The sequence below is a fragment of the Cuculus canorus genome, chromosome 5, assembly GCF_017976375.1.
Source record: "Cuculus canorus isolate bCucCan1 chromosome 5, bCucCan1.pri, whole genome shotgun sequence".
Classification (NCBI taxonomy): Eukaryota; Metazoa; Chordata; class Aves; order Cuculiformes; family Cuculidae; genus Cuculus; species Cuculus canorus.
Genome location: NC_071405.1, coordinates 51,008,690 through 51,035,693, shown reverse-complemented (window position 1 = coordinate 51,035,693; position 27,004 = coordinate 51,008,690). Strand labels below are relative to the sequence as shown.

At 56.0% G+C, this 27,004-nt stretch overlaps 1 protein-coding gene across 2 annotated transcripts; it reads right to left on the bottom strand.

Moving 5' to 3' along the window:
* Positions 1-35: 35 nt before the first annotated feature.
* Positions 36-26,515, bottom strand: MAPK8IP1 (mitogen-activated protein kinase 8 interacting protein 1). 2 transcript variants are annotated; one of them, XM_054068587.1, is made up of 12 exons: positions 26,396-26,515; positions 18,925-19,030; positions 9,625-9,861; positions 5,985-6,066; positions 4,906-5,781; positions 4,270-4,345; positions 3,655-3,827; positions 3,255-3,364; positions 2,998-3,117; positions 1,919-1,989; positions 1,464-1,562; positions 36-1,020 (listed from the first exon to the last, which is right to left on the bottom strand). In XM_054068587.1, the coding sequence occupies exons 1-12, from the start codon at positions 26,476-26,478 to the stop codon at positions 948-950; spliced, it is 2,106 nt and encodes a 701-aa protein (XP_053924562.1). In that variant the 5' UTR covers positions 26,479-26,515; the 3' UTR covers positions 36-947. The 2 variants fall into 2 exon arrangements, with proteins under 2 accessions (XP_053924562.1, XP_053924561.1); XM_054068586.1 differs by lacking the exon at positions 26,396-26,515 and adding an exon at positions 26,231-26,345.
* Between the last annotated feature and the right edge of the window lie 489 nt (positions 26,516-27,004).

Sequence of the window (27,004 nt, the reverse complement as noted above, 5' to 3'; positions counted from 1 at the left end):
TCATATTTAATAGTTGTTGCCATCACAGCAGATCCAGTTGAAGCACAGAGACCGCTGGCTGCAGGGACCAGGAGGGCTCTTCTACCTCCCCAGTGCTTTGCATGGCTCCCTGCAGGCTTTAGCCCTTTCCCTGCCCTTGCTTCTGGCAGGGACCCATCTCTGCGCAGGGGCCGAGCACCCAGCCCTGGGGTGGCCCAACCCTGCCACTGCCTCTGCCACCTGCAGCCAGGGGGAGAAGGGAGGATGGGGCAGAGAAAGTCTCCCCTCCCAAGGGTATAGTTACTGCAGGGAGGTATAGGGGGGATTTTTCTCTCTCCCTAGGGCACAGATAGAAGAGGGGAGGGTCAGGGATCAGGCAGAGGCAGGGGTGAGCTATCTCAGCTCATGCTGGTGCTGGCTCTTGCACAGGAGATAGTGGGGCTTCCACTGTTTTCCCTACCCAGCAGCCTTATCCCCAGGGCTTAGCAGGGAGCTGATGCCTGCCCAAGGCAAGCCCATCTCCCAGGCAGGAGCCAGCATATGGGTCGTTTGCTGTAGTTGCTGTGTTTTCATACTGTGAGAGTCTGACTCTGCCACTGCATTAAAAGTCATCCCAGAGGGATGCGACGGGAAGCTGGGCCATGGTCACAAGGAGGAGATGCTGTTACCCCAGCCTGAAGCTGCTGTCCACCCCTCCACCGCTCACCGGCAGGGCACCCAGCGGATGCTTCTCCAATAGAATAAACTAAGTATTTTGTACAATAAACACAATTTGTCCAGCCCTCCCCCCTCCCGTCCCTCCCAGCCCGAGGAAGGGGAGTCATGAAAAGAGGTGGTGCTCCATGCCCCGGGGAGCCCAGCCCAGGGCCCACTCCTCCTTCAGGCTCAAAGCAGCTCTTGTCCATGCACGACACGGGGAAAGGGCAAGACTGCAGCCCTGGCTGTGCAGGAGATGCCTGTTCCAGCCCCTACTCCAGGTAGATGTCCTCCGTGGGGCACGTGTATTCCACATACTCCTTGTAGAATTGCTGAAAAGCCCTCCTGCAACACAGGACCAGGCAAAGCTGAGCAACATCCTCCCCGTGAGGCACTTAGAGCCCCACTTCCCTTCTCACCCTCGCTCTCTACCCTGCAGCCAGTTTGGCCCTCCAGCCCTGGCTCCTCGTGTGTTAAGCCCCTAGAGCTGCCACCAGAACTGCAGGGTCTCCATCCTTGCTCTGAACCCCTGCATAGTGCATGACTTTCAGCCATCTGCCTGCAAAGCCTTGCACTGGGACTCATTCCAATGCTGTCAGGAATATGCTGCCTGTAGCCCTGTCAGCCCTGGCTTTCACCCCAAGCCTCTCCTCACTTGAGAGAAGAGGTGCCAGCCTGGGGCCAGGTCCAAGCCCCACAGGCTGGATTCGGAATTGTAGGATTCAGCCTGGCTTCCTCATTTCACCTGCCCTTCAGGAGCAAGCCTTCTCTGCCCAGGCAGGACTCACCCTACTGACTCCGCCAGTGGCTTCGTGGACTCCTCCGAGACAAAGACATGACAGGCAAATCTGTGGTCAGCAGGGTGCTTGGTGATGAACCCAAAATACCTGAGGGCAGAGACGGTGGGTGTGACTGGACCAGTAGACAAGCAGGCACAGGTACCCCAGCCCCCCCAAGATGTACCCATCATTGAGCACAGGGGTTTGGGACCCCTTCCAACCCCAGGGGCCACCAGCTGCCATGGCCCACGCCCAAAGGTAGGATGTAATTCCCATTTAAAGGCTTCTTTTGCATGAAGCTGCATCTCTGAGCTCACAGGGGAAAGGGAGGCCTAAGTTCAGCAGTGCTAGAAAGCCTCCCCTCCCCAGCTCCAGTCATGCTGTCCCCAGGGAGTGGGAAGGCAGCAAACCCTCCATCTGAGCTGCTGGCATTGAGAGCCGCTCCACACCTCCTTACTACTTACTTATTGTTCTTTGGATGATACCCACAAAAGGAAATGTTCTTCAGCTGGAAAAAATGGCTACACTTGTTTACCTGGGGGAGAGAGAGAGAAATTGTCAAAGCTTTCCTTCCCACCACCCTGTGGGGCAGCTGCTCTCTGGCCCTTGGAAACAGGCACTTCGATGGAGCAGTGAAAGGAACTGTCTGGAGCAGGATCCTGGGCTGCTACCAGCAGCAATTTCAGGGTGGCCCCAAGCAGCCGCACACAGGGTGTTCTTCTAGGCAGCCCTGCTGGTTCCCACCCTGCTGCATCTACCTCCAGCAGCTCCCACAGGGTTTCCCTGGAGGCCCTAGGTTAGGCTCTACTCCGCACAGAGTGTGTGCAGTGCTGCTGTTCACCTAACACACAGCCCTTCTCCCTGACTGAAAAGGCTCTCAGAAATACCAGCAGATAAAGCTGAATGGATAACTTAATCAGTCAAGCCTCATTGTTCAAAGGGTCCCAGCTGGAAATGAGAACTTATATAAGTCTAAAGAGCAACTAAGCTGATGGCATCCTCTACATACAGGCAAGACTGGCAGAAACCCCAGCGCAGCTCTGTCACAGCACTCCGAGCCATTAACCGTTCCTATGCCCCAGCCGTAGGCGAGGTTTCCCAATAGCTTGCTGCAAAGCCTCGCTTCCCTCTGCCCAGCATCTCACTGTGCTTTGCTCGGCTACTTATGCAGAACACTAATCAGCAGCCTGCCCTAGCCAGCTAAAGAGATTACAGGGGATATCTGGATGACACCCCTCAAAATAGCAGCAGAAAGGTTTAGCAGCAGCTGACAGATTACTGGTGTGGCTCAGCTCACAGTATCCCAGTGCAGCAATGTGCACAGCAGCTGCAAGGGCATCAGCCAGTAGCATGTTCTGAAGTTGTTACCCTGCGAGGTACACAGGACCCTGATGGTGGACCTGCAACCCCACTGATGGTGTTTCTCACACTCTTAGACGGGCAGAGACCCTCCATTGTCATATGTAAACATGACCTTTAGTAAATATGGGACACGAGCCAGCAGCTGGGGAAGGGACAAGATGAATAGGGAGTGGGGCACTACCTTGCTGTGCTCCTTGGAGTCATCAGCTTTCACGGCAATCTTGACCCCACGCACGCTGATCTCCAGAACACAGCTGGAGGGTGGGTTAAAGTGCACAGTGAGGCGGCGTGTGGTGGCAATCTGGGAGGAGAAGACAGAAAAATCCTGGCACTCCTGAACAGTGTTGATGGCTCAGCCTTCTTCCTCCCCATCGACCCTCTGCTCTGCTGCCAGGAGAAGCAGGCACTCCTGCTTCCAGGGATGGGGTGGGACACTACCTTCTGCATGGCCGCGCACAGCACGTCATTGCCCTTGTGATAGGGAACCTGCACCGAGCCGAGGAACTTCACCCGAAACTGGTCCACCCAGTCACTGCTCTTGGCCAGAGCTGGAAGAGAGAACAGATGGCAAGGGATCATATCTGATGATGGAATGTGGGCTGAGATCTACCTCCCCTCTTCTTATTCCCATCCCTGCACGCTTCCCTGCCCTGGGAAGGCTTCCTACAGCACTGGCTACCAACTCCCAGCAACACACCAAAAACTATCCATCACTCCCTGCTAGGTACCTGGCATGGTCCTCCCTCCATCCCTCTGCTCAGCACCAGGCTCTGCTCAGCAGAGAGGAGGTGCACACACAATGGGAGACATCAGCAGGCTGTGTGCAGAGGCTTGGTACCTGTTAAATGGTCTGGGTCCTTGGTGACTTCAATAGCATAGTAGGCAGGAAAAATGCCCCGGTCGCCTGTCCGCATGTTGTAAGCTTCATACCAATAATCTTCTGCCTGCACCTCCACCAGCAAAGGATCATCAACCTCCAGCTCCAGCTCATCCGCATGGCGAGGCACAAACCTAGGCAGAGAGACACTAGCAGCTGGATGGCCAGCAGCACCAACGGCCTTGCCATCAGCACACTGCTGGGGCGGGGGGCAACACAAAACCCCTCAGTGATCCAGGCATGAAACGCGCTGCCAGGTGTAATTTGCCACAGGGACCCGAGATGCTAAATAGAACATCAGAGCAGGTTTAGGCACAAAACGCAGCAGCATCCTGGCACCTAAGGCAAAGGTATACCCTACTGCACCACCCACACGGCTCCCTAGAGGTCCCACTCCCGCAGCAGGCTGGGCAAATGTTGCTCCTGGGCAGGGCATGAGCTACAGGCAGTTGTTTGGTGCCCAGGGCTTTCCTTGCTGGAAACACTGGGGCTTGGGCTGGCTCCACCATGGTGGGAGACGAACATTGGCTTTCCCCTGTGAGAAGCTGGGGACACTGCTTGTGCCTGCAAGCTCACCTAAAGACAGCGCGGTGGGTCTGCTCCTGCTCCTCCCCATTGATCATGCAGGAGAACAACCCGAAGGACTCAGCACCTGGGGATGAAGGCAGAGGGGGACATCTCAGCACTGAGGGGTCAGCACCACAGTCAAGGGAAGGACGTGGGCTGGGCAGGCTGCTGAGGCTCTTGGGGGATGGCTCAGCTGAGACAAAACCATGTGGTGCCACAGGAGTGGAAGGCACAGCTAGAGCCGCTGCAGGTGCCCAGCAGTCCCTGCTGGGACCACGACCTCCCTGTGCCAATCCATGCAGCTGTGACAGCTGCGTCACCAGCACTGCTGTGGCATGCCACCAACCCTGGAGGGTAGCACTCCAGGAGGGATGCTGTCCCCCTGCAAAACCACTTAGCCTTCCCCTCAGCACAGCCATTCCTCGGGCTAGTCAAAAGAGCAGCCACCCCCATCTACGGCTCAAAAGGCTTTCCCAAGCCTCCTCATGCCTCCCTGGCCACCATGGGCAAAGCCACAGGCTGCAGTAAGTAATGCTGGAGCTCGTGGCTGCAAGTGGCTTTCCATCTCCTGAGCGTGCCAGGGATGGGTAGGGCTGCCTGGGCAGGCAGACACCAGCCCACCTCCCCCAGGTGCCCAGCACTCACTGGAGGAGCGCGCCCGGCCACTCATGAAGACATTGAGGAACTTCTTGGAGAAGTGGATGTCTGCCTCAGGGGTGGAGTCCTCGGAGAGGCAAACCGAGTCACGCTTCAGTGCATCCTCCTCATACTCCTCACCAATGGCTGACTCATAAGGTGAGGAGACACAGTTGTCATAGACAGTGGCTGAGTCGCTCTCATCACTGTAGCCTGAGTAGCACTGCTTGAGGCTGACCAGCTCCAGCTGCACGTTCTCATCCACCACCAGTGTGTATTTGACCGAGTCGTAGGAGAGGGCGCTGGTGTCTGAACTCACTGAGGATCTCTGAAGGTTATGCCCTGGCCGGGAGCCACTATTCCCACCACCGCAGGAGGCCCTGGGCAGGTTCATCTTGTCAGGGGAGGACATATAGTCCAGCACCTCATCCTCCTCACTGATAGAGGGGTTGGTTTTTCCCACCAGGGCCGAATAGCCAGAGGTGTCGATGTCAGAGCTGATGGACATGCGGTTTTCACTGGACTGAGACAGGAATGGCTTGTCTGTCTCCAGGGGGTCCGAGTTCTTCTGCACAGGTGTCAAGTAGATCTCCTCTGTGGCCTCCAGCCTTACGTCTGTCTGGTATCGGATGCGGTCCCGGTGGGCCTCAGGGCCCCTTGTTGTGACCACCACAATGCTGGCACCATGTGGTGGGGGTCGGCTGGTGGCCTGGTGCTTCTCAGGTGGCCGGGACGAGGCAACGCAGGCCGGTGCCATCTGAGTGGCTGCTGTGCGCCGACACGGGCTCTCCGTGGATGTGCCCCGGTCTTTGGTGGAGGTTGTGCTGTTTTGGTGATTGACCTCATCACTCAGGCAAACGTGGTCATGGGGAGGAGTCTGCTCACCTAGAGGGAGAGGAGAACACCATTGACAGCCCCACAGAAGTCGATGGTCCCTGATGCCACCCAGACTCAAATGGACACGCAATCTACACTATCCACGTGGGCTATTTTCCCCAACCTCCTGCTCTGGCACCACTTGTCCCAGGCTCCTCAGAGCCATGAAATGGTACAAGGAGCTGCCTCTGGCCAACAGCCCAAGAACTCACCCGTTTTCAGAGGGGATGACGACCGGGACACCCGTTCCTGCCAACTGTGCTTTTTTCCCAGAGAGTTATTATTCAGAGTGTCCTGAGGGAAAGAACAAAGGCTCCTTGTAGCCTAAACAGTAAACAGCATGTGGCAAAACAGCGGCACCCACCCCTCCCTAGGTCCACAGCACCTCACTTGGCTTCCTCCTCACATGTGGTGTTCAGGGACCCCTCCCTTCACCAGCCCCACATCTCGCCATGCTGCTGCTGCGAGAGCTGGTGCAGCGGGCAAAGCAGAGCAGGCAAGGAGTCAGTGGAAGGCAGACAGCCTGGCCTGGATGGCTGCACTCATCCACCCTGGGGAGACTCAGTTGCAGGAGCCCATGGCTAGACAGTACCAAGTCAAAAAATCCAGACCTGAGCATGTCTGGAGCCCACTTGGGCTGGGTGGACGTGCTTTGCTCCAATCCCTCTGGCCCTGCCTACCTTCAAACCACATGCAGTTATTAAACAAGGGAAGTCACAAGGGCCAGTGGATGTGCTGCTGCCCAGCTGGGAGCCAGCTACTGGATAGACTAATGCCTGCTACTGCAATCATCCATACTGGATGAATATAAGGATATATATACTCTCTCTCTCTCTCACACACACACACACACACGTATGTATGGATACAAACCTATACATGCACATACACATACACACTAGGAGACATCAACCCCGATCAGCTGGAGACAGAAGGCAGGATCAGGTCACCCAAGCTCAGGTGAGTTTCTGTGTGTGCTGTGCCCTGCCTAGCCCTGGGTGGCCAGCCACACACGTCCAAAGACCACCAAGTCCCCTCTAATAAGGGCCCTCCCACAGACGGCAGAGAAGTCCTCCCTGTCACCTCAGCAGGGTGTGACACCTGGCCTGCTGCAGCCCCAGCCCTGGTCCCCATCCTCTCCTCCACCCTCAAGTTCTCCCTGGTCATCCAGCCCCAGCCCCTCTGGTGGGGTACCAGGTGTTTCTTCCCAAGATGCAGTAGTGGCATTTTCCATGCCATTAATTTTTGCTCAAGTACTACGCCCCACTGGGACTCTTCTGATTTTCTTATGGCCTTATCACCAGCCTGCAGCTACTACCAGCAACACAGGATCTGCCCCATCCTTGCTTTGCTTTGCTTCCCCAACAACAGGATGCAACCCTTTGCCCTGAAGTTCCACCAAGTCACACACTGCTGAACCACTGCTGTCAGACCCCTGCTTCCACGTGGGGAGGGGAGAGATCCCTGCCACAGGGCTTTGGCGACCTCCCAGCAGGGCCTTCACAAACCCCTCCTGTGCCAAGGCAAATAACGGTGCCTCCGCACTTGCCTTTCCCAGGGACACGATAGGCTGGGATGCGGGCCAGCGAGCTGCTGCAGCGACAGTGTCTGCGTGCAAAGTGCCACGGGACCAGCACACGAGACAGCCCGGCTGCCCCAAGCAGGACAGGAGGCAGCAACACAGCAGGCAGAGCCCACAGAGCCCACCCATCCCACAGGGCCAGGGTGCTCTGGGGTCTGTAACACCCAGCCAGGGTGGAGAGGCATTCAGAAGGTCTTAGAGGATGAACCTAGCCAGTCCCAGCAGTTGTTTCTTCCCCTCATGGGAAGATGGGAATGTTCCTGGATGTTCCTCTCATTCCAGGCCACCTACCTGGAACGATTCACAGAGAACCCAGCACCAACCAAGACATTACCAAGCCAGCCCCTTGCCCTGCAGGGAGAAGCTGGAGCAGAGAGTGGGATGGTGCCTTGCCCATGCATGCCCTGCTCAGCACAAGGAGGCTGGAGGCACGGGAGGGCAGCCCGTGGGTTGGGCATTCAAAAGAGCGGTCCCTCCTCTGACCATCTGCAGGAGTGGGGAGCTGGGCAGGCCATGAAAGTGCAGGGGTGTCTGGCACACACAGAGGCAGATCTCCCAGGCTGATCCCCAAGGGATGCCCTATACTCTGCCCTCTCCTTGGGGCACCACACCTGGGCAAGGAAAAACTGCATTGGCTAGAGACAGGCACCCAGAACATGCACCTCAAAGCCAGTCTGCCTCTGGCACTTCTCCTGCCTCTCACAAGACGCCACTGACAGCACTGCCCTTCCTGGTCAGCTATGCCCCAGACCTGTGCACCCATCCCTGTTGGCTTTGAGCTCCCACTGCCAGTTGCAGAAAAGCCCCTGACCTTCCATTCCCAGTGTCCTCAGTTTGGGTCATATCCATCGCTCCCAGCAGAGCCCCACAGACTCCACCACCTCCTTGCAACAGGACCACCATCTCCCCCTTTCCAGCCCGCAGTCGATGGACACCCCTCCCCTCACACCCTTTCTGTAGGCTTGCTGCCACCCTCAGACACTGGTTGGGACGGGCAGCCTGGGAGGGGGGGCCCCCGCTGTCTCCTGTCCCCACAGCTGGATGTGGCTGCCACATGCTTCTTAGGGTCCCTGCACAGGGTGGGACAAGGCCGCCACTGTCCCCTTGTCCATTATGCTTGGTGGAGCTTCCCCGCCTCCCCAAGCTCTACTGCCTTTGTCCCCGGTGCCAGCTGCCCTGCAGGCGCCCATCCTGGCTCTGTGCCTTCCTCCTCCCATCGTAGCCTCAGGCAGAGAGCTGGCATCAGCTGCTGGTGCTGGGCTGGTGACTCCCAGCTCCGACTACTCCCCATCTGTCACCCCCAGGTTCACCTGCCTTTCGCTTCATGCTCCTCAGCTAAATGTCACCAAAATGAAAATCCTCCTACTTGGCAGAAGGCATGGCTGAACGCAGGAGAGTAGCAAAAACCGCCCTGCTCGTCATGCACCTTGCATGGGCTCATGAAGTTTGCAGGGAAGATGAGGTAAAGGGACTCTGGCCACCACCAGCGTGCAGGAAACCAAAACACCACCTGCCCCAGGTACAACAGCAACTTCATAGCTGCACAGGATGGGCAGTCCTGGGGAAAACCATCCAAAACCTCGTGCAAAATCTGAGCACAAGCAAGACAACAGAAGTCCCTCGTCCTCCTGGCCACCATTTTGGGTCTTGTCGTTCAGCCTCTCAAATTTTGCACGAGGTGCTGACATTAATCCGTCTTTGGCAGGATGCCACTGATCTGGACTGGCAGCTGCTGACTCCCCCTGGCCCCTGGAGCTCGCATCCTGCCCGGGGCTGCAGCCCAGCCAGCTGTTGGCCAGCAGTGCTGGCCCCGGGTCACCAGCCCCATGGGGGATGTCCTGTCCCGAGATGGCTCATTTATGCATTTGGCACATCACGTGTCGTTTGCTTTCTCCCTGTCTCCACGGGCCCGCTTCCCCCGGGGATGCCGAGGACAGGGGACACACCTCCCCCCCACCCCGCCGGGGATGCGGGGGAAAAGGACACACACACACGCACGTCCCCACAGCCGGGGATGCGGGGGTGGGGGGGGGGGGGCACAGGCACATCCCCCCCCAGCCGGGAGAGCGGAGCGGGGGCACAGGCACCCCGGGCACCGCGAGGACGAGCCGTGAAACCTCTCCCCGTCACCTCTCCAGCCTCTCTCCATCCACCCACCCATCCCCGCCTCCCTCCCTCCCTCCCTCCATCCATCCATCCATCCCTTCCTCCCTCCGTGACAAAAGGCCCTCGGCGGCCGGAGCATCCCTCCTCCTCGCCCCCGGCCTCACCTGGCTCCGAGGCACCTGCGGGAAGAGGTTGAGCGTTGTGGGTCGCTTCGGTCTGTAGACATCGGTGGTCCCTGCCGGGGGCTCCTTCTGCAGGGGCTCGGGCGCCGTCTGCTCCTCGGCCGGCGCCTCCCCCGCCGCGTCGATGAGGTCGAGCTGTAGCATCTCCGCCTGCAGCCGGCTGGCCTCGCCGCCGCCCGCCGCCCGGGCGCCGCCGCCGCCGGGCCGGCTTACATGGCCCTGCCGGGATTAGCGGCCGCGATCAGGCGAGGGAGGGAGCGCCGGCAGCCACCGCCTCCCGCCGGGGCCAACGAGGCGGGGGGGGCCGGGCAGCGGCATCGCACCAGCAGGTCCCTTCCTTTTAAAGCGGCAGGGATGCTATTGCCGAGGCTGGGGAGCCCCGCGCATCCTCCCTGCTCCCCGAGCATCCTCCTCGCTCCCCGAGCATCCCTCCCTGCTCGCTGCCCCCGTTCCTGACAAGTGCACACATAGCTACTGCGCGAAGGTGCGCACCCAGGTTTCATGTCGGCATAACAAGGGCGGTTTTTTTACAGTGAGAACAATCATTCGCTGGAACAACCTTTCCAGGGATGTGGTAGAGTGCCCGCTGCTGGAGGTTTCCAAGATGCAAATGGACAGAGTACTAGATAGGAAATTCTTCATAGAATCACAGAATAGTTTGGGTTGGAAGGGACCTTAGAGATCATCTAGTTCCAACCCACATCTTAATGATGAGGGTGGTGAGGCACTGGAACAGGCTGCCCAGGGAAGTTGTGGATGCCCCATCCCTGGAGGTATTCAAGGCTAGGTTGGATGGGGCCGTGGGCAGCCTGGTCTAGTGGGAGGTGTCCCTGCCCATGGCAGGGGGGTTGGAACTGGGTGACCTTTAAGGTCCCTTCCAACCCAAACTATTCTATGATGATATGATAATCTCATCTAGGCTCCCCTTCCCATCAAAGGTTTTCAAGTTGCAAATGGACAGGGTGCTACGTAATCTCACCTAGGCTCCAATTTTCACCAAAGGTTGGACCAGCTGATCTTTCAAGGTCCCTTCCAGCCTGGGCCGTCCTATGATTCTTCCTTCCCAAGGCAGATCAGGCCCTGTCCTGGTTCCTGTCCTAGCTACTGGGACTCACACAAGCATACGATCATTTTGGCTGGAGGTCTGGTCCAACCCCTGCCCAGAGCACGTCACTCAGGGTCTTGCCCGTCACACCTGAGTATTCTTATGGATGGAAAACTCACTGCCACATTGGGTATGGGTGCCAGTGCTGTGCTACTACTACTTTTTCTCTCTATGGGGTTGAAATTTTCATACCTCTGACAGAACCCAGGCTCCCTCTTCCCTGTAATGCCCATTAGATAGCCAGGAACAGCAGATACATCCCCCTTAGCCTCCTTATCCTGAGGATGAACAAGCCTTTTCTCACAAACCTTGCATTTGCACATATCAGGATGTGAAGCCATGCAGAAGGGATGCTCAATGAGCCAGCAGCCTGGCATTCGCTTCCCAGTCACCTGCTGGTGCTGGCTGTGCTCTGGCCAGGTGCATCGCTACTCTTTGTCCTCGCATCTTGGGCTGTGAGGAGAAAATGCCCTTATGGCTGCGTTGCTGGGCAAAGAGGCCCTGATGTCCCCCACAGCTGCAGGTGTTTAAAGGTCAGCAGTTCCTTCCACGAGCCACCTTCCTTACAGTAACTGAAGCTTGCACATGCATAGGTGGTTGCAGCCAGCAATAAAGGCTCTGACACAGTCCCACACAACATCCTTCTCTCTAAATCAGAGAGATATGGATTTGCTGGGTGGACAGTAAGGTGGATAAAAAAACTGGTTGGATGGTCATATTCCGAGAGTAGTGGCCAATGGCTCAAAGTCCAGATGGAGATCCGTGACAAGTGGTGTCCCTCAGGGGTCTGTACTGGGACTGGTGCTGTTTAATATCTTTATCAATGATATTGACAGTGAGATTGAGTGCACCCTCAGCAAGTTTGAGGATGACACCAAGCTGAGTGGTGCAGTTGCCACACCGGAAGGACAGGATGTCATTCAGAGGGACCCGGACAGATTGGAGAAGCGGGCCTGCAAGAACCCCATGAGGTTCAACAAGGCCAAGAGTAAGGTCCTGCACCTGGGTCAGGGCAATCCCTGTTTTCAGTACATGATGGGGGATGACGTGCTTGAGAGCAGCCCTGCAGAGAAGGACTTCAGGGTGCTGGTCAATGAGAAGCTCGACATGAGAAGGCAATGTGCACTCGCAGCCCAGAAGGCCAACCGTAATCTGGGCTGCATCAAAAGAAGCGTGGCCAGCAGGGCAAGGGAAGTGATTCTGCCCCTCTATTCCTCTCTTGTGAGACCTCATGTGGAGTACTGTGTCCAGTTCTGGAATCCTCAACGTAAGAAGGATATGGAGCTGTTGGAACGGGTCCAGAGGGCTACAAAGATGATCAGAGGGCAGGAGCACCTTCCCTACAAGGACAGGCTGAGAGTTGAGAGGCTGAAAGAGTTGGGCTTGTTCAGCCTGGAGAAGAGAAGGCTGAGAGGTCTTATAGGGACCTTTCAGGACCTGAAGGGGGCCTACAGGAAAGCTGGAGAGGGGCTACTCGTAAAGGCTTGCAGGGATAGGACCGGGGGAATGGCTATAAGCTGGAGAGGGGCAGATTTAGAATAGACATTAGGAAGGACCATGAGAGTGGCAAGACACTGGCACAGGTTGCCCAGAGAGGTTGTGGATGTCCCATCCCTGGAAGTGTTCAAGGCCAGGTTGGATGGGGCCTTGGGCAGCCTGATCTAGTGGGATGTCCCTGCCCATGTCAGGGAGGTGGAACTAGATGATCTTTAAGGTCCCTTCCAACTCTAACTATACTACGATACTATGAAAGCCTGCAACATGGCATTAGCAAGGTGAATTCTCCATGTCATCAGCTGTTTGTGGTGACAGGAAAGCTTGTCAGTGGGCCGAAATGGAGAAAGGTGTTTTTTTGCAGCTGATGCTGTCTGTGCCTCTGGCTGCAAAGAGGATGACCCTTGAGCTGTGGGAGACGCAACAGCCCCAGCAGCTCTTGCAGCCTCTCCAAGAGCTCTTGCTCCTACCAGCTCCTGTTGACTAAAGCCAACACAGGCAGGGCTCTGCCTGCTGCAGGCACAGTGCGACCTCTCTCATAGGAGCCATTTCACCCCAGTGCCCCTACTGCAGTCCTAGCAAGCAAGGGGGGAGCACCTGGAGGAGCGCTGGCCACCAAAACCCATCCTCTCAAGGCTTTAAACATTTAACTCCCTTATTTTTAATGTCAGCCTTCATAAAACAAGTTCTGTGTTTCTGCGGCAAATCATACGGATTTTAACAAGGAAGCAGAAGCAAAGGAAAACAACTGGGAGGAAATGCCAGCTAAACAGATTGTACCTAGCTAATGTAGGTGTGCTCGAGTCAGCTGGTTATATTCAACCTAGGCTGCTAATGATACTGCCTCCATAATCCTGTGGCTGTAAATTCACAGAGGAGGGAAAGTCGGAAAGATGCAGAAAAGCAAAACAGTACCTGTCTTAAAAAAAAAAAAAAAAAAAAAGCACTCTAGGAGGGATACATCATTCCAGGTGTTAGGAGGAAGCTACAACCAGCGCAGGTACTTATTAATGGCCAAGTGATTTTGAACCCACACAGCAACAGATCACCTCACCATCTGAGTGGGACAGGGAAGCTTTTCTCATTGGAGAGATGCTGCCACACCAGAACAAGCTGCCTCAGGAGCTCTCTAGGAATAAGTTCATGTAACCTAAGGCCAGCCCAAGCATGTTAATGTCTCAGCGCAGACATGACAGTGAGGCAACTTTCCAAAGTCCCTGCAACCTGTGGGAGAGATTAGGGCATGTGGGAGAGCAATGCCAGTGCCCAAATCCTGCACTGGGATGTACACAAGATGCATACCTGGGCCCTGATGCAGTCACAGGGAGGATCACACTTCCATTACAGTTCTGTCCCTGGGATGGCCACGATGCTGGTAAGCTCCTGGTGCTGCTACCTCCCACCCGCATAGTGCAAGAAGTCTCAGTGTCCAGCAACCAGTCTCTGATAGTCCTGATGTCATGGTCCATTGGCCCCAGGGAAGCTGAAGCAGCTCAAGCCCTGCTGCAATTGTGAGGTGCTGGGAGCACCTGTCTAGCCAGGGGAGCCGACTGTGTGGGAGCTGCTGTCAGCCCTGGGAAGGCATGGATGCTGCTTGCTTCTCCAGGAATGAAAGGCTCTTGCAAGGGGAATGGGGTGATACGCAAGATGTTGCTTGAGTGATCCTGGTCCTTAACCATTATGTCTGAGCAGCTGAAAGGCTCTTCCCTGCCTCCCTCATGCCTGCACCTTTCCCTGGTGAAAGAGGATTGACAGAACCTTCAGCTGGGAAAAGCATTTTAACAGCGTGGAGAAGCAAAGAGGACCCACCAAGCGAAGGGGACAATTGTGTCTTCTCTCGCTGCCACCCAGCTGTGACTACTTTGCTCTCAGCTTCAAGGCACCAGGAGAAGCCTCTCTGCCCCCAGCCTGGCGCAGCCATATCTGGAGATGGATCAGGGAGGGAGCTTCACGGGACAGCCTTTGAAAAGGTGCCTGGAGTAAGCAGCCACTTTGCTGCTGTAGTTTGTTCCCAGCCCATGCAGCCGGCTCCCCTCCCCGCCAGTCCCCAGAGCAGCAGGCTGGCAGGCTCATTGCAGCTGCTTCCCTTTGCAGTGGCTCCCGCTGCCATCCAGGGGAGGCTGCTGCCAGCAGCACACTGGATTAGTGACACTGAACATCAAGACCAGCATTTCCAGCAGTCCTATTACGCTGCAAAACCAAAGTGTTTTGCTTCTTTCCTCCATCTATCTGTATCTTCATGGCTGGTTCAGGCCTTTTCACGCAGACCACGAAGGCTCAGCACAGCCCTCTATCGACTCTTCTCCTTTGGGCACTTGTTCTCATGCTCACAGGTATTTCCAAGACAGGTATTTATTTTTTTCTTTTTTTTTTTTTTTTCACTCCTGCATTGACCATTTTCCACAGCTCCTGGAATATAAATGAAGCACCGAACCTTTATTATATGCAGCTTGGTTGTTTGCTGTGATCCATCACACTGAAACCAGGGACGATCATCCCAGATTTCCAAGCCACCAAACTGAGGCCAAATGTGAAGCAAAGGCCTGATTCTTCTATTGCAACCATCCTCAGTGTGCCCAATTGCCCGGCTGGAGCCAGCTGCAAGGTGGGGTGGCCTCCCTCGTCGTGCCACCTATCTGGTAGAAGCAGCCTTAAACAGCCCTAAACACAGCTCTGCTCCTCTGCTGAGCCCTCTCCTCAGCCTAGCCCTCACTTTGCTCCAGGTTTTCATTCTTGTTGAAATTAAGGGATGTTTCATAGTTCCCCCTTGCATAAACATCAGTCTATGCTTGCAGTTTCTGTGTGTCTAAGCCACTATTTCTGGCGAGCTGCTAAAATAGCTGATGATGAAGTCATCTTTATTTTTCCAGGACTGAAAAAAAAACCCCAAACTCTACGTCTGTTTTGGGGTTGATCTCCACACCAGCCACCCACTCCTGCACAGGGTTTTGTTGCCAAGTGGCTCTGCCCTGACTTGTCAACCTCAACATCTGTTCCCATCCAGCAGTCGCCTTCCCAGCCCTCCAGCAGTGTTTGTCCCCTCATTCTGTCCCAGTGCCTTCCTGCTTACCACCAGGGCGAGTACTGCACCTGCCCATCTCTCTGGAGACTTGCCACCTAATCAGGAAGTTCAAAGCAGTTGGATGCCCCCCAGAGCCTCTATTTTCCTGTTCTCCATCGCTCTCTGCTCCAGCATGATTCTGTGAGCTGGCAGCTTGATCTCTCCCCACATCCCTCACTCCATCACCAGGCTTTTGCCAGCTGCCTGGCACTGAGGGGGCAACCGGGCCAACCTTCCATTCAAGCAACACAGGTGCTTTGCACCATCAGCAGCTCACTATGGACAGAAAATCAGCACAAGGCTGGACTGCTGGGCTGAGACCAATGGCATGAGGTCTAACAAGGCCAAATGCTGGGTCCTGCACTTGGGGCACAACAACGCTGTGCAGTGCTACAGACTGGGGGAAGAGTGGCTGGAAAGTTGTCTGGAGGAGAAGGATCTGAGGGTGTTGGTTGACACCCGACTAAACATAAGCCAGCAGTGTGCCCAGGTGACGAAGAAGGCCAACGGCATCTTGGCTTGTATCAGAAATGGCATGACCAGCAGGTCCAGGGAGGTTATTCTGACCCTGTACTCAGCACTGGTGAGGCCGCACCTCAAATACTGTGTTCAGTTCTGGGCCCCTCACCACAAGAAGGATGTTGAGGCTCTGGAGTGTGTCCAGAGAAGAGCAACGAAGCTGGTGAAGGGGCTGGAGAACAAGTCTTATGAGGAGTGGCTGAGGGAACTGGGGCTGTTTAGCCTGGAGAAGAGGAGGCTGAGGGGAGACCTTATTGCTCTCTACAACTACCTGAAAGGTATCAGACTGGATATGAGAAAAAAAAAATCCACAGAAAGGGTCATCGGGCACTGGCAGAAGCTGCCCAGGGAGATGAGTGAGTCCCATCCCTGGAGGTATTTAAAAGATGGGTAGATGAGGTGCTCAGGGACATGGTTTAGTGGTTGATAGGAATGGTTGGACTCGATGATCCTGGAGGTCCTTTCCACTCTGGTGATTCTATGACTATACGAAGGCCGCCCCAGACCCAGCCAAGGAGTCAGGCTGATATGCCGAGCCAGCTGTCCCCACATGATGCAATTAGCTGGCTGATGCCGGCCCTAGGTCATTACTGATTTGCTGGCCCCTGCGCTGTGCGCAGACCCAGCCAAGCTGCTCCCTCTGGGCCTGGCTGCTTCCATCATGCAGATCCTGCAACCTCGTTGCCCTGAGCTCACTCTGGATGGCAATCAGGTTGGAAAGCTCCCTGGCTCTCGCCTTCAATGTCTGGGATTGAAAAGCTGTTATCACTGCCGCTCCTGTCACCTCTTTCGGTTCTGCTCCTCAGGCAATCCTCTGCATCCCATATAAACCATTTGGACACATTTTTAGCAGGCATTTTTTCTGAGCGTGGAAGGCTTCTTCCTTTGCTGTGTTTATGAATAGCTAATTGCTTCCCCAAGGGCAGCCTCGCATCCCCCTTCTATCCAAGCAGACTTTCAGTGCACCCAGGCATTTGTGCAAAGTAGTTCCAAGTTGTCTCTGGGGAAGGTGTTGAGCCCTCAGCATTGCAGTGAAGGGAAGCAGAAAACCCTCAGTAAACTCTTTTAGATAGGCAAAACAGTCCAGATAGGTCCAGAGGTGAGCTACAAGGATGATCAGAGAGCTGGAGTGCCTACCAAAGGACAGACTGAGACAAAGGACAGTTTGGGGTTGCTCAGCCTGGAGAAGAGAAAGCTCCTAGGAGACCTTAAAGCAACCTTGAGTACCTGAAGGGGGCCTATGTGAAAGCTTGGGAGGGACTTCTTACAAAGGCTCGTAGTGACAAGACTAGAGGGAACAGCTATAAATTGCTGAGGGGCAGATTTAGACTAGACATAAGGAGGAAATTCTTCATGGTGAGGGTGGTGAGGCACTGGAATAGGTTGCCCAGGGAAGTTGTGGCTGCCCCATGCCTGGAGGTACTCAAGGCCAGGTTGGATGGGGCCTGGGGCAGCCTGGTCTAGTGGGAGGTGTCCCTGCCCATTGCAGGGGCTCAGAAATGGATGACCTTTAAGGTCTCTTCCAACCCAAATTATTCTATGACTCTATGATTCTATTTTTCCTTATCCTCAAGGAACAGCTGCAGCAGTGAGCTGCATACCTCCACGCCTCTAACACTTACCGTCCCTGCCAAACCTCAGCCAAGAGCTGGCAGTCTATAGGAAAAAAGAACTCCCGTCCTAAGGGCCCCGTAGTGCTATCAGCAGCAGAGAACTGGACAGCTAATGCAAAGCATCCAGCAGTGCACCCACAGTCCCTGCCTGCCTCAACTATTCCAGGCTGGAAGGTCTTCCCAGTGCCCTGCCCTCCCTGTGGCTGTCCCCTCATGGACATCCTGTACCAGGTCTGCCTTTGGTGTTGCCTCTAATGTTATCCCTCCTCCCTTCAGTGCACACAGTCCACGAGTCCAGGCTCTCCTTGTCCTTCCCTGACTATAATTTGCTGGAACAGCAGGAGCCTGCAGCAAGAGCAAGGATATGCAGCAGCAGCTCGCGCCATCTCTCATTTGGGAGCAGCCAAATTTCTGCTGGGAAGGTCCTGAATTAGACCAGGCAGCACAGCAGGACACCTTCACCTCCAAGGGATGAGGTCTGCCTGTACCCTCCTGCCGTCAACAAGGGATTCCCAACACCACAAATTCACTTTCTAATTTTAAACCTGCTACAAATTCCTCTGCCTTTCCCCTTCTTGCTGGGCCTTCACCAGTTTTGCAGAGAAAATATTTCTCCTGAGGGATGAAACGATTCTCAAACCATTTGGCTGCTCTTCAAGCATTTGTATCCCTTTAGCATTAAACACACTGGTATAGAATTCCTGTATATTTCCAAATCCAGTGTAATAACTAGTTTATCTCCATCTTTCTGCCCCCATGGCCTTCTTGGGCAGTTCAAACAGTGGTGTGAACCCTGTTGGGGTCTCCATAACATTCCCCAGGGTGCTTAAGGTGAATGGGAGACCCACCTGCAGCATCTGCAGCTTGCTTGGTCAGAGCCACCTCCTCCATCCCTGTTTCACCACCCTCTATCCTTCAGCTCTCCCACCTCTTATATGCCTGAGGACAACTCTTGCTAAAGGCAACAAGAAAGCCAGAAGGAACACCTCAGCTGAGCAGATGAGAGGCCTCACCGTGCCAGCTCAGCTGCACCTCCAGGCTCAGGGACACATGTGGAAGCAGAAGGAACAGTCTGTGAGGAAGCTTTGTTGATATCTTGCACGTGTCCTTGCCTCCCAAGGATGCCCATCAGGTTCAAGACACTTGCTGGCCATCCCGCTCAAATAGGGGCATGCTCTCAGTTGCACGCAAACCCTTAGGCTCATCCCTGAAGAACAAACTCAAAACCTTCCAGCACAGTGGGGACCAAAAGGCACTGGTTTGAGATGCGTTTTTGTCTCCTAGGTTTGGCTGGGTCAGAAAAGGTTTGCACTGTGTCATGATGATGAGAGGGCACTGCAGAGCAGAGATTGGGTCATGGCAATGGGTACATTAAAGAAGCATCACTGGCCTGGGGATCTCATGGCCCTGCACAGGAACTGCTAGCCCTGCCAGCCCCACTGGAACACTCTGCCTGTCCCCGTACCCCTCCCTGTCCCTATCACACTTACTCGAGTGGCCAGGCTCTCCTTGCAGTGTAGGCTGATTCCACACTCATCGGTGATCTCAGAAAGGTCTTCATCCTCAAATTCCTCGAGGCTGATGTCGTGGGTGAGCCTGGAGGGAGTGGAGATGGGGTGGTCACCCACTGTATAGGTGGTGGGTAGGAGTGTGCAGGGCAGTGTGCTGCCTGTGGGCAGGGAGCAGCACTGCCCACCCCTGGGGAGGCTCTCTCAGTCTTTACTGGGAGAGACCTGGGAAGGTGGCTCATTCCAGACGGCATGGGTCTAACCCCACTGGGCTTGGCACAGCCCACAGCTATGGGGAGGCAGGAGAACCATGACCCAAACCAGCCCCTGCCTGACCAAAGCCAGCAGGGATGTGCAGTTTAGGGAAGGATAAGACAGATAGCACAGCCAGGTGCTACCAGGTCATTCAGCTTCCATCATCCTAGGGAGGCTCTTATTGTCCCAGCAGGGCACAACCGCGCAGCAGGGAAAAGGACAGGGTTACAGGGAGAGGAAGGGCTGGGCATTCTCAAAGGGCACAGCTAGAGGATGGACCTGCTGGGACAGGTCACTATATCAAGACCCACGGACCTTGCAAGCACCACAAACCTGCTGGCCATGGCACAACCAGCCCCTGAGCTGTGGCTGGGAGGGACGTCCCAGCCCTGATGCCTGCAGTAAGACAGGACAGCAATTTCCCTCTGCGCCAAAATCACTACTGCCCAGGCTGACTACGGGCATCCCTGTGGCCATCGGTGCTGCTGAGCCTGCCCTGCTGAGCCCTCCTACGTGGTCTCAGGGGTCCCTTATGGCTGTCAGTGTTGCAGACTCATTACACCCTCTTGAAAAGTTTACAGAGATACCCTTTCAATGCTGGAAACATGCTGATGAAAGGGCTCCTCGCGTGCTTGCTTGTGTCCCCAGAGGGACAGCAAGGTGCTCCTGGCTTCTGTGCATGTAAACATTTCTCCATGGTGGTACCGCAATGCTCCTCTCACTTACTCATGACTGGGGGGCATGAGGGGCGCAAACAAAAGACCCTGGCTCAAAAGTCCTCTGCCAACGAACTCTAGTCACTCTAGTTTTGTCTGGAGCGGACATGGGCACTACTTTGCATGTTGCTATTTCCATTTACTCCTAGCTCCTTGGGCTGGTAGATGCTCGGGAAGAACCATGCTGAGCCCTTGCCAGCAAGGAAAGAAGAAGAAGGGTATTTTGTGACCTGCAGAACTTGCAGAACTCCCACCCTTGCTTTAAGCATTGCTCACACACTGTAGGGCTCCCCCCTTGCAGTGGAAGCTAGTGCCATGAAGGGGCAACACCTCCCTTGTCCTGGCCCTGAGTGACAGCAGTGGAGAAGGAGAAGCCTGCAAGGAAAGCGGTAACCCCCCTCTATGTTTCCAAGGACCCCACCAGCCGTGGGTCTCCCTGGCGTGAAGACAACCCTCATCAGATGCATTGCGGGAGGCACAGGCGCAACCTTCAGCCCAGGGTAGGGTGTTTGACCCCCCCCTTGCCCATCTCCTCCTGCTGCCCACAGAAGAGAGTGAACACAGATCAGGATGCTCATAACAAGCCTTCAAAGCAGAAATCGATTTCTTCTCCGGTTACACGGGTCGACAGGGTGGGACACCATCAGCTGCTAATGCTTGGTGCCTCCACCCACCATGGCGCAGAAGAGCAGCAGGCACCAAGGGGGTCTCAGCAAGAGGCACAACTCTGTCTTAACAGAGCTGGCAGGGGCTCCTCAGCTCTGTCAGAGCAGGAATGGGCTCTCTGCTCCAGGATAGGGACAGGCAGCCCTGCCTGTGGTCTCAGGGACTGGAAGATGATGCACAGGCATCCAGCACTGGCCCTGCCTGCAGATGCTGGTGGGCGGCAGGATGTGGACATCCACCTTTGGTGTTCTTGCACCTGGCTGCCACACAGCTTCTGCGTAGCTGGAAAAACTTTGGGCTCGACTGCATGCCAAGTTTGCTCCTGTCCTGCAGCCATCAGTCACGGAGAAAGGCGACGTGCCCAGGTGTAAGGGGCTGCCCCTCCTCCCCCGCATGCCCGCAAGGACAGCCCCCCCGTCCCCAAGGCCCAGCCAGTCCCCTACCATTTCTCCCACTGATCTTCCAGCCAGCTTTCCTCCTCGGTGCTCGACTCCATTTTCAAGGGCAGCTGCATTGAGGAGGACCTCCCTTCCCTGGGGGACACGCTCCCACCCCAAGGAAGACCCCCAGGCCTGGGGCGAGCAGGAGGGAGGAAGATGACAGCTGAGCCCTGTGTGCCCGCTGCCCCTCTGCCTGCCCCGGCGCAGTCTGTGGCTGCCAGTGCTGCTGTGTCTCCTCACTGCGCAACCTGGGGAAGCTCATTAAAAATAGATGGAATCAGCTGTCCTGGAGGGGAAAAAAAAATAAAAAAAAAATAACCTCCCCAGCTGAGCCAGTGCCAAGTCCCTGCACTCTGCCGGGGATGCTGGCTGCCTCTGCCTGCCAGCCAGCCAGCCAGCCCGGCTCCTGCTCCTGCTCGGGTGCCTGCTCCCCAGCACCTGCAGGGGGCACAGGGCATCTGCTTACCCCTGCATGGACACCCATGCCACCTGGCCTCTTCCTTGCAGCCTCGCTGGCTGAGCCAGGGACAAGGGGCTCTGCCCCACCACTGTGACAGGATCCCCATCCTGAGGGAGACAGGAGTATTTGTCCAGCTTCTTACCAAGCAGAGCTGGGTTGGCTCACTGAGGCAAAGGCCAGAGTGTTTCCAGCACAGCAGGACCAGCATCATGTCCGGCTACATTTCCCAAGTGGAAGGAAGCAAGAGGAGCACTTTTGCAAAGGGGCAAACCCAGTCAGCACACAGCTGGGAGTGTTGCTCCTTCCCCATCTGCCCCCCAGCTAACCCTCAGCTCCACTCCTGCCTTAGGAGTGGATCAGGGCCATCCCTGATCTTCCCTGATCTCTAACCCTTGTTAAAGGCCAGAGAAATACTTGGTGAGATGCTCTGCCAGCTCCCACCCCTCTTCTGTTGCTGAAGGAAACAGGGGTCTTTCCCAGAAAGGACTGCTGGGTGGACAAACACTTGGCATAGTGGCCTCAGATGATCCTCCATCACCCTCATGTATCTCAGAACCATTTGCCTCTTGCCAGCATGCCACAGATCCTGAGTCTCCACAGAGCCATTCATTCCTTGCTGCATCGGGATGGAGCCAAAGAATATCTGGGAAAGACATACCCTGATTATGAGACAAGGACAGGGCATCCCTCTCCCCATTAGCTGCACGCACACTGCTCTGCAGCACTGCCCTCCTGCTCTGAAGCTGGCATCCACCTTGAGAAGTCTCCTTGCCCCCACCAGCCCAGGGGCTGTGAATGATGGGTATGCCTCCCAGCAGCTTGATGGGCACTGTCAGCTCCTTGGGATGCACATTTGCCCCTGGTCAGGTCACAGTTGCTGACATGCACAGAAGTCCAGCTCACTAGGTGGCCTGGAGCACTCCACTGAGCTAACCTGTCATTGGCTCTCACTCACCGGTGCCACACCACCAGCAAATGTTTCTCAGGACAGTGTGTTTATTGTCTGTCAGGTCCCCTATAACGGTATCCAGGGCTCCATCTTCCCTGGCAGCTCTGGCCAGAGGCACCTTGTCTGCTTGAAACATCCTTGCTTAATGCAATGAATAAAGAAATCTCTATCTCCATGTTATTCTCACCCTTTTCTTCTCTCACATGGATGCTTCGGGACTTCCTAGGAGATACAAGAAAGGCTTTCCATCATCTCCCCCACTCTCTGTGCTTTAAACACCCCTGCCTTTCTCTCTGGCTTCTCAAAGTCTAAAAATACCAGTAAAATTAAATAGCTCTGACTTTCCTCAGCTCCATTGTTGGTAGTAAAAGTCCAAACTGGACTTACACAGCTTCCCTCACCAGTGGCAGCAGTGGAGGCACAGGTCCCGTGTGTGCCACTGTAGGCGGGCACCATAGCATCACAGGTACATGGGAGGTTGCCCCATGGCCACTAGGGTGGGTGAGCTGTGCTTCTGCAGAGGTTACAGGCGCTCCCCTGAAGGACATGCCAAGAGTCACCCACAGGCTGGCAGCCCTGCTGAATGCATGAGAACTAATAAACTTGGGACACTTGGAAACTGCAAGTGAGCGAGCACACGTGGATGCATAAGCAGAGGCAGTTGTTACCTGCCCTTAGCAGGAACAGTACGATCACAGTCCCAGTAACAGCCTTATAAATCAAGCCTGTCTGCTCCCTCTGCTCTATCCCCTGCCAGGGAAAAAGAGATTTTTCAACATCGCCTCCCCTGTCCGCTGCCTCTGCACAGGATTTCCCACATGGGGACTTGGCCAGGGCAACATGGCCTGATAGAGCTGGGGGCTCCAACAAGCCCCGTTGCCTGGGCCATAGTCTGACACTCTGCTCCCAGGCAGTGCTGTGCGGAAGTCGTGTAACCAATGTCAGTGAGAAATATAGTACTATTCTACATTTGGCTGGCCCTAGGCTTTTTCTTTCATCACATAAGCCACAGATACTCTTCTATTTGAACTGAGAAGGCACCTCTCTCTCTCCATCAGAAGAAGACAGCCCTTATGCCACGCCCACAAGAAGACAGGTAGCCTCACTCCAACAGGTAGCCCCAGCCCCAGCTCATTGCCTCCAAATGGGCTCCTCTGACAGCTCCAGATGAGGGTATCAGACACATAAAACAAGCAGTAGTGTTCAGATTGATTTTTGCCTCAGCCTGAAGGTGCTTCCTTGAACTTCCTGAGGAGATGGAGGGGGTCGCCTTCCCCTGGAGACCTCCTACCCTCCTGAGGCCCCAGTAATGGCACAAGGAAGGGCTGTGATTTCCCACAGGACTCCCTGAAGAAAGGAGCTTCCCCCTCTCTCCTGACCCATGCAAATAACTCTCTAAGGGCTGCCTTCCCTAGGAACCTTCCTGCCACGGGAGCTAGGCAGATGGGGGGAACCAGAAGAGATCAGTCACTGACCTCCCAGGTCCCAGCTGCAGCAGAGCTACGCTCCTGGGGGAAGAGAAGCAGGCAGCACAGTGAGTGCCGTGGGGCCCTGCACCCAGCTGTACCCCAGTTGTTGCCAGCCCTCTCTGTCTCTCACACTGGGCAAAGAGACACCCACCCCTGGAGTGGCCCCAGAGAGCCCCTCACAGCAAAGGCTGGCTTGAAGCACTAGCAGAGCTTCTTGGCAGGGTGAAGAGCTGCAACACCATGTCCTAGGAGAGATGCTAAGGAGCCACAGTGGGGTGCAGCCGCAGCCATGAGGCTTTGAGAGGCTTAAGGACAACAGGGAGGCTGAGTGAGAACTTTTTTTATTGCTGTCTGGTAAAACGCTATTGTTCTTGTTGTGGTGAGCATTCACCTCTGGAGGTCCTCCTGGCAAAAGGAGGGCTCATATCACCACCATTCTCCTCTCATCTCCTCTCAGACAACACCAAGCCATCACTGTCAATGAGGACCTGCCAAACCATCATCCCTGCCCTCTTCAGAGCTTCAGACCCCAGCCTGTCATGCCGCTTGCTAGCCAGGACCAACTCCTCTCTCCATTCAAGCCAACCAATCGCCTAACGCTTGTGCTGGCATGTTGCCACTCGGAGCTGGAAGAGCAGGGGAATGTACTAGAGGGCAGAAATGTGAAACACTTTACCTTGCACACAGCAAAGCTGGGGCAGATGACAGGGCTCACCTAGAACCTTGCCACCAGCTGTGGGCTGAGGCCCCACCCTGAGCCATGCTCGTTGTTGCTGGTTCCAGCTTGGCTGTGGGGGATGTCCCCTCCTGAGCTCCTGCTGTGGGGACACAGGACCTGGGACAGGCACAACCCAAGCTGTGCCATGTAACCCAGCTCACAAACGCTGCACGAGCAGGGTTCCCTCCTCACATGCTGCCTCTCTACCACAGCATCACCTCTAGTCTGCAAGACTCTGCCCCGTGCTCAGGGACATCACCAGCCTCTCCTTCCACTTCATATCTCACACCCCGAGCTTGGTGCTAGGTGAAGATCTCGCACTGCTATCCCAACTCCCCAGATCTCTGCACAGCTGCATGCCCTCTTCTAAAGGAGGTCGGTTCTTCCCCAGCACAAGCTGCCAAAGTGCTGGGCTCCTTTCCAAAGGCACAGCAAGAAGAAGCACCTCTTCCTTCCTCTCAGGGCGTTGTTGTTGGCAGGACGGTGCCCAGGGGACAGCCCTTGCATCCAGGACAGCGCTGGGTGATGAGCCCATCTCTCTCATGGGCCCAGAGCTCCTTTGGCAGCTCAGCCTCTGGCCCCCAGCTCTGCAGCCAAGCCCCTTCTCCATGGTGGACATTTCCAGAGGCAGCATTTAATCTCTCGATTTGCAGGGTTTACCCAGCCATGTTGCAACAGCTCCCAGCAGCTCTTGCAGGCAGTGCTGCAATAGGAGGCGGCTGCTGAAGCCCCAGAGCTGCTTGGCAAAGGGGCTCTTTGAGCAGAGAAGCCCTTCAGGGTGCGTTTGCCCCATCACCACCATAGCTTGACGGCACCTGCCTGCTTCCTCACAGGTTCCCAAGGGGCTGAGGCCAGCCAGAGCTGCACACATAGACCAGCACCCTCTGCATCCTCCCCAAAATCTCACCACACAAAGCAGCCGATACTGATCCCCCGTTCACAGCCAGCTCCACCGCAGCACCCCTGGGTGCTAGAAGCGAGCGGAGAGCAATGGCTGACGATGGCACAGCCACCAGAAGCGCTGAGCCTCCCCTGGATGGCAAGCGACACCAGGCAGTGGCACAGCTCCTTTACCCACCCAAAGCATCTTCATTCCACAGGCTCCAAAACCCTTGCCCCTCTGGCCATCCCTGGCCTGCCCTCTGCCATGGGAAGTCCCGCTGAGCAGCCCCTCTGGGTTTCAGAGGAGAGACAGCCCCCTCCATCCCAAATCGATGGGAGCACTTGGTATCACCAAGAGGATCAATCCTGGCACTCTCCCACCATCGCGCTTGGGGTGAGAAGGAAGAGGGAGCACCGGGGATTTCTAGGAAAGGGCTAGAAAACCGCTTTCCTGGGGGTGGGGAAAAAGATGAAACATTTTTTTTTTTTTGTGAGGAGGAGGTGTTGGAAGAGGAGACGAGGCAGGTAGGGGGGTGGGGTGGGGTTGGAGAGGGACGTGGGGCTGGTGGAAGTTGCAATGGTCCATGGGGTGAGGGTCGACATGCGGGGAGGATGAAGCAGTGATGGGGATGATGGATGCGGGGGGGGTCAGTGGTGCCTGGAGGGATGGGTGGAGCAGGGGGGGCAAAGGGATGTGGGGGGCGAAGGGATGCGGGGCAGGGGCAGCCAGTACCTGAAATTGGGGGGCGAAGCGAGGTGCAGCCCCAGGAAGGGGGAGGAGGCAGGCGGGGATGCAGCTCCTTTCTCTCGCTCCGCCATTCTGTGGCTCTCTCCATGCAGGCGGAGGGCGGGCGGGAGGGAGGGAAGGAGGGAGGGGGATGCTCGGGGAGGGCCATACCTGCTGCCGGGGGCGGGGGGCGCAGCCCGGGGCTCCTTCCCACCGCAGCTGCGGGACAGGTGCAGCCGCAACTGGGGCGACATCCGCGGGGCAGGTGTGCCCGCAGCTGAATCGCCTCCACCCCCCAGCTGTGCTCGCAGCTGGAGGCAGCACCCCCTCCCCCCCAGACAGATGTGCCGCAGGTGGTCGAAGCAGCGCCAGAGCCCTCAGTGCAAGGGGTGCCTGAGGTCTGTCCCCCAATGCAAGGGGGTGTCTGGGGTCTGCCCCCCAGTGCAAGGAGGTGCCGCCTGGGGTTGCCCCCAGGCCCATTGCAGCAACCCCAGGGGTAGGGCCAGCTGGTAGAGCGGGCAGGCAGCACCCATAGGTTAGGGGCTGAGCAAACAGGGCTACTTGTAAGGGTCTCTGCAGCAGGATGGAGGCAGCGGAGGAGCAGTAGCTAAAAATCAGGCTGCACTTCCCCACCCATCACAGGTTTGCATGTTGGCAACAGGTCTGGCAGCCCCAGTGCAAATCCTGTCCCAGTTGAAGCTTGCCAGGACTGCAGGCACAGCAAGGGGAATTAATAAAGCTTATATACCCGTTCCACAGGCACAAGGGGGAAAGAAATGC